The sequence below is a fragment of the Trachinotus anak genome, unplaced genomic scaffold (assembly GCF_046630095.1).
Source record: "Trachinotus anak isolate AG129_WGS33_773 ecotype Australia unplaced genomic scaffold, CSIRO_AGI_Tana_v1 ptg000012l, whole genome shotgun sequence".
NCBI classification, from domain to species: domain Eukaryota; kingdom Metazoa; phylum Chordata; class Actinopteri; order Carangiformes; family Carangidae; genus Trachinotus; species Trachinotus anak.
In genome coordinates this window covers 23,900,592-23,907,861 of record NW_027273863.1, presented here as the reverse complement: position 1 = coordinate 23,907,861, position 7,270 = coordinate 23,900,592, and the positions used below count along the sequence as shown (strand labels likewise).

At 39.5% G+C, this 7,270-nt stretch overlaps 1 protein-coding gene across 1 annotated transcript; it reads right to left on the bottom strand.

Annotated features, from left to right (window-relative positions):
* Positions 1-417: 417 nt before the first annotated feature.
* LOC139629175 (alpha-amylase-like) lies at positions 418-6,918 on the bottom strand. Its single transcript, XM_071491625.1, has 9 exons — positions 6,717-6,918; positions 5,896-6,042; positions 5,410-5,607; positions 3,806-4,036; positions 2,338-2,471; positions 1,876-2,098; positions 1,661-1,782; positions 1,405-1,530; positions 418-652 (listed from the first exon to the last, which is right to left on the bottom strand). Exons 1-9 carry the CDS (start codon positions 6,882-6,884, stop codon positions 463-465), a joined length of 1,539 nt encoding a protein of 512 aa, XP_071347726.1. The 5' UTR covers positions 6,885-6,918; the 3' UTR covers positions 418-462.
* Between the last annotated feature and the right edge of the window lie 352 nt (positions 6,919-7,270).

The window sequence follows — 7,270 nt, the reverse complement described above, 5'->3', positions numbered from 1 at the left end:
ACCTGCATGTGGTGAGCTTGCACCTGATTTGATCTGTGGGAGTCTGTGGGAAAACGGCTGATTGCACAACAGACCTTTACAATTTTATCAGGGTTTTTTTTTTCCAATTCATTTTTCCATTTAAATGCATCAATGGTAGAATCTGATTTTCTGTATTTCCCATTCAGGGAGGCAGTGCCTGCGATGATATCCACATCTAGTGATGTTAGATTTATACTCTCAAAAAGCACATTACCAAAACTTCTTAGTGCTTTTAATGTTTTCCACATACGTGATACTGCATTCAGTTCAAAGAGTAACATCAGTGCAGTGATATAGAAGTGACATGACTGTTCTATGTGGTTATAGGTGCACTTTTCTAATATGAAATGTGTCTACAGATGCATGGATTTAATTATTAAAAAATTAGATTCATCATTCAAGTTGTAAAATGAAATTTATTCAAAGTTTCAGAGAGTGTGTTTACAGCTTGGATTCGGCATGAATAGCAACGAAGGGATCCTCGTCTCTGTTGCTGATCCTGAAGTGAGCACGTCCGTCACCACCTACATGGATCTGCTTCCCAGTGCACCTGTGTCCGTCCTTCTGGCCAGAAATGACGTCACAGTAGGTGCCACCGGGCATGCCAGTGTTCAGGGTCACATCCAGGTCCCTGGGGGCGAAAACAAGGTTCATATTGTTTTGAAAAACCAATAAAAGAACCTTGCTTTCTTACTTTACTATATTTACTTAAACAGAATACAAACAAGATTTGTTGTATATTTAGCATACAATTAATAGTGCAACTTAATCACCAAATTGTTTGCAGTTGATTTTTTTTTTTAATTCAAACAAGCTGGGCACAAATGGTGAGAAAAGCTATTTTAGAGTGACTTTAAAGGACTTATTTGTAAGTTTTGCTATTGCTATTGCTATATAGCTAACATTAGCATTAACAGCTGTTTTCTTATCAGTCGGGAGGAAACATTGAAAATTCTATCAATGCTTGTCTTTTACTAAAGTTAGCATGCTAACCAGCTAGCTGTGGCCCGTTTGGCCTGTCTTGTCTCTGTCCAATGGTGAGTCTCTGTTGTGTCCAGTCTGCTCTGAAGAAGCAGTGCTGCTCAGAGGATGACTAATAACCTCTCCCCTCAATATGATGCAAGTAAACAGTTGTTAATGCTAACACTGGCTCTGTAGCAACAGCAAAACGTACAAAAGCCTACTTTAAATCCAACAGTGTATTACACAACATAGAAATCAATGAATTGTTGTTATTGATGGCTGATTGGTTGAGCTAGTTAGTCATATTTTAGTATGTGCCCAAACAGTCTGTCCTACACATCTGTTTTATCTGGCTATTACTTGATTGATATGGGTGACATTAATTTTTTGTCAGTACCAGTTAGAGCACTAAGTCCTTACCAGTCATCATTGTTAAAGACGATGAAACCACGATTACCACGTCCAAAGGCAACCTGGTTGCTCCTGTTGTCCCACCAGTTGGAGTGAGGCTGTCCATTGACCACGTTACGGAAGACAACCATGTTCCTAGTGGAGAGATTCGACAAAATAAAATCATAATGTGTAATGTAGATATAATATTTTTTACATATATATGACCAAGCAGAAGTGAACAATATTCTATGCATGTGGTCAGCAGTGCTTTCTGAGGACTCACTTGATCTGACGCCATCTGTGCTCACACACCCATCCATCTCCACAAGTCTGGTCAGGGTTGATGGGAACAGACTTGGTGGAGCCATCGCCATGACTGGGAGGGCCCATCCAGTCATTCTGATCCTACAATGATTGATAAAAGGGTTTAACCAAAAAAAAAATCAAAATACATACTATACATTGCATTTTATCACTGTTACTCAAAAGAGAATGTACCTTTCCATTCACAATGTGACGGTTCCAGCGGAAACTAGACATCACTCTGGTTACTCCGTAAGGGTGGGCCAGCATGTAGCCAACAGCCATCTTGTAGAGCCTGGAGTCCCAGAAGGTAACAATAGATGCACCACCAGCACCATGGCCTCTCTGGTTGTCGTGGTTGTCAACGAAGACAAGAGCATTGCCATTGGGCATGAAACCCCAACCCTCTCCCCAGTTCCTGGACACAAGAATATAATTTTATGTTGGACAAAATATAACCTAATTTATGTAACTCAAAAACTCTAAAATGCACCAGTTCTCATCAATGATCATTTGTGAAACATTTTGTCCCTGGATACATAAGCCAGGAAGAACCTCTTTGTCCAAATAGGATTATAGCTATCACATGGTTAAACAACATCTTCTAATATATCAGATTGATATACAATTTAGGCACACCAGCAGAAACACACATACTTTGTGAAAGACAGCTTCTCGCCGTTCCATTTTCTGAAGATAGTTCCCAGTTTTGCACCATATTTGAACTCAGTTACCCTTCCCAGATGGAAGTACTCTCTGGATGAGATGGGCTCACCTCCCAGATCAATAACCTAGAGGGAAAACAGCACATTATTCTTATCATCCATGCAATGTGAAGTAGGAATGGTTGATATTAACTGTGCCACATTAGTGACTAATGAAGTGATGAAAAAATGATACAACAAATAAGCTTTTTTGATCCAGCACTAACAGGAACCATATCTCTATAGTTAAACCCTCATGTCTTTGGTGAAATCAAAGCATTGCTATATTTCAGATCACAGGCTGTCTTTGTAGCTTACTTTTTAATTTTTTTTTGGAGTTGAGAAACTTTAGTCTTAATCTTTTGTAATATAACATCAGTATCGCCTACATATACAGGTGCTTGTGAACTAATGTGTGTGCATGTATTTGTCATCTAGTGCTGGCCAAATATGAACAATCACATTTTTTCTTTTGAAAATTTGTACTTGTGAGTTTTATGTGTATCGGTCTACACTGGTATAATGTGCCTCCAGGAAGTAATAAAGTGCTTGCATTCAAAAATCGCAAATGACAGGAGCTTTCATCTTCTCTGCTTTCATATGTTGCCAAATGAACTGCCAGCCTAACACGCAAATGGAGGCATAAGCAACCTTAAATACTGTTACAAACTTGCTTGAGCACTGTGTGATAGTAAGCAGCACAGTGGGTGACTGGCTGGATCATGTTCTCCTCTTGGGGCTCCCTTCAGCTCTGTGCGTTCGCTGTTGTGGCTTGTTAGCTTGTTAACCTGTTAGCATGTTATCTTGTGGATAACATTCCTGATTTGTAAAGCCTGTTGAATTACAGATTTGTTGCTCCAGTTTGGCAAAGTGACACAATTTAAGAAGATAATGATGCATATTCTTCTACTTCCACACAACACCTGCATTTCATGTTAGTGTGCCCTGCGTTGTTGGTACACAACACCTAATTCTCCAAAACTTGAAATAGTTGATACATTTCAGACCCTGTATGCCAAGGTAAAATAACACTCAGCACTATTGTGGCACTCTTGTCATCAAGATATTGGTGCTCATTTTCCCACAGCTCGGCTAACTGCTGATTTGCGTTGTCAGTAAAATGTTATTTCTTTACTCACGTGGTTGGTTAGTGCTCATGCAACAGCCATGCTTGCATATACATTACAGTTTATTAGTTTTAAATTGTATTTATGCAAATAAATTCTTGTTAAAGTTTCTCGCAATGATGACATATGCATCTACAGTATATACTCTTAATACTACAGCATAGGTATGTACTGAGAGTTGATGATTGTGTCCTGGTTGATAAATTTTTCCTCCTGTCTTTTTGAGATATTCTACTGTTCCTGTGTGAAAATAAATTAAACTTCTAAAACAACACATAAAAAAAGAAAAACTACCTCCTGGAAGATGAAGGGTCTGGAGCCACCGGGGAACCATTTAGTGTTGAGGTTGTGCAGACGACCGTAGACAGCAGATAGGTCGCCGGGCCACATGTGTTTGCAGGCATCCACTCTGAATCCAGCCACACCCATATCAATCAGCTTGTTCATGAAGTCGGCCACCTTACCCCTAACGTAGTCCTTCTCCAGGGCGAGGTCCAACAGACCAACCAGACGACAGTCACGAACCTGTAAATGGTCACAATTCATATCATTATTTAGGATTTATATCACCTTATACTAATATAATCTATTTAATGAACATATTTGTGTATATGTTTTATTCATAACATGATTAGTGTCATGCTAATTGGCCTTACCTCTTAAAAGCAATGATCAGACTAAAGCTGGCCAATACATCAACTGACTGATTTCATCGGCTGATCTTGCAGATAAATTGGTATTAGCGTTTATAACAGCTGGAGATAGGTGCTTGAGCTGTTTTGTAACAAGTGTCGCTATTGTGTAGTTTGTCCACCAGAGAGCACTTTCACTCCACTGCTGGCAACATGTTAGTTCACCAAACACATCACAGCTCATCTGACTGCTGCAAAGCACAAAGGAGTTTGTGGTGGGTCTTCATGGGGCTTATTTTGTAGGTGTAAGACATTTCTTGAATGATAATAAATCATGCCACCTCATTTCTCTCTTTGTATGACCTACATGTACATAAGCCTGACAGCAGTCATGTCAGCCATGCCTGGTTTTGCTGCAATAAGCCACAACAGTCCTCTGGTAATGGAGACTCTCAACAGTCAGCAGCAGTGGTTGAGGGGTGTAGGCTACAGCCTGCTGAACAGTCCGTTAGATAGTAAATGAACACCGCCTCTGTCAGTTTGTCCCTCATTGGTATTTATGGCAGTCACCATAAAGCAGATGCTTTCAGTTTCTGTTGCTAAATAGTTAGCCATGAAGCTGTCAGTGGAAGATGTATATGTATATATACCTACTCTGCCTAAATGGCATAATGGGAAATAAAGCCCCTATTTGTGTATAAGTATAATTACAGTTGCACTGGAAACATCAGATTTTCAGTGAAGATATTAAACCGTTAGCTTGTTTCAAAAGTTGAAAGGTGAGACACTGCCTTTTCAGAATTACTGCTAACCCCCTTAGCTAATGTCTGACATCATATTTCATAACAACTGGATACAACTGGTAATATTAGAGGGATTATTTGACCTGTGTAAGAAACATTATACATGTGTGCACATTGAGACAAGGGAATGGCAGTGAACAATGATTCAGGCAGTCCCCCTCAATAACTATGTGTTAAGATCCTTATCAAAGTAATTTATATAGATATATTATCAATATATAATAATATTTTTTTTTTAATCTCAAATTCTGAAGTCAGCATTGGCCTTCAAACTCCTGTATTGGTCAGGCTCTAGTTAAGATTTGTGCAACTACCATATATATCAGATATACTCTAGTAATTGTGACCTAAGCTTCAGAGTAAGTCAAACAAGTAAGGGTCATTGCATTGAGTGAAAAAGTATTGTGAGAAGAGAAATGACAATAAGGGGGAATTAACCAGTTCCATCAGTTTTTCTTGTTACCTGATTGGCATCACCATAGTTCTCAATGTTGCCACTTCCAGTCCTACATTTGTGGTCGTTGAAGTCCCACTGGGTAAAGGGGACACTAGGGAAGTCCTTCCTGCCGGCACTGAACCAGCTTCCACATGAAGAGTGGGTTCCCTCCCCACCCCCGGCTCCACACATGTGGTTGACGACAGCATCCACATAGATGTTGACCTGTGAGTGGATCCAGGATTGTACACACAAGACAACCAATCAACACCCCTCTTCTATGCCTCATCATTTTCACTCCTATTCTTCACACATTGAGGTCATTCTCAGGTCGAAGGAATATGTCAGAGTGGCACTACTCAGTGTTGGTTTGCTGCGATGTTGGTGGTCCAGTAACTCAAACATATGGCAAAGAAAAGCAACAGCTACAGTAAATGCCTTAAATAAAAGTCTAAGTGGTGGTTCCTTAAGACAGAGGAATTCATTCATATCAACTGTTGCAATGTGGTTTACCCCGACGTTGTTGCATCTGGTGATCATGTCTCTCAGCTCATTCTCGCTGCCAGATCTGGAGCACAGGTTGTAGCTGATTGGCTGGTATCTCTGCCACCAGGGCCTCCAGGGATTGTTCAGCACAATGTGTTCATTTGGAGGGGAAATCTGAGCAACACAGAGGGGAAGCATTACAATAATTACCACTCTCAAAACAGGAGCTGTCTGTATAGAGAAGACCATTAGTAAATTGTGTTAAGGTGAGTGTACTATACTTTTATTAAAGGGGCACTCCAACACATTTACACACTACGTGGTTAATGATCATGAGGAGCCCTGCTCAGGCCATGGTAATCTAACTGCATTATGGTAAATGCAGGATACAGAAATATCTATTTCTGATGCTTTGATTATTAATATTTAGTTTTTCCTCTGTATACCTTTACGTTTAAATAAAGGGGTAGAGTAGAGAGGTAAGACAGAAATGATCAAACCTTCCTAAAAACATGTGTATTATTCTGATTATAAGATTTTGTTTCCTCATTTTGTGTTTTATATCACCATGTCTCCAAAACTACATCAAATATTGGTTTTCTTTATCTATTTATATGCATTTTCTATCTACCTGAACAGACAAGCATCAAAGTAATTTTTGTTTGAAATGAATCACCTTTTAACCTGATGATAATTTACCTCTCTGCTCCTTTTAATTAAATTTAAGTCATGATGAGTGGACAGGCAATTATAGAAACCTTGTTTTAAATTAGAAAAAGATGCAAATATCCTCCTTCTTCTAAGTCCTTCATACTTAGAAGTTATCCCCTGTGTTCAGCCATACATACCTGAACTCCACCAAAGCCATTGGGACCCAGGAAGCGCTCGCACTCCGCAGCGATGTCGGCCCAGCGCCACTCAAACAGGTGGACGATGGCCGTCCTTCCATGCTTGGTGTGAGGGTTGTGCTGGGCGAGGCCGAGCCCGAACAGAGCAACCAGAATGAACAACTTCATGCTTCCCCTGGATGAATCAGAAAAACACACTCTCCTGCTGCTGCTTTACCATCAATATTTATACACATTTTCTGTCTCTGCTGGACCAATGAGAGGCTGGAAGCTATCACCATGGAGGTTAAACAGGTGCTTCTTTCTCATGACTTCCTACCTTGTTTCAAAACTAGCAGAAGGAAAAATAGCTTCAAGACATATATCTATATATCTATATATATATAGATATATAGATATATATATATATATATATATAGATATATGTGAATAATGTCTTTGCCCCATAATGAAAAATAAGTGTCTTAAGGATAATATGGTGATAAGATAATACCCAAATGCTTTTGTGTGCATTTTCTTCAATATCAGTGACATATCTGTTGTACTGAATTTTA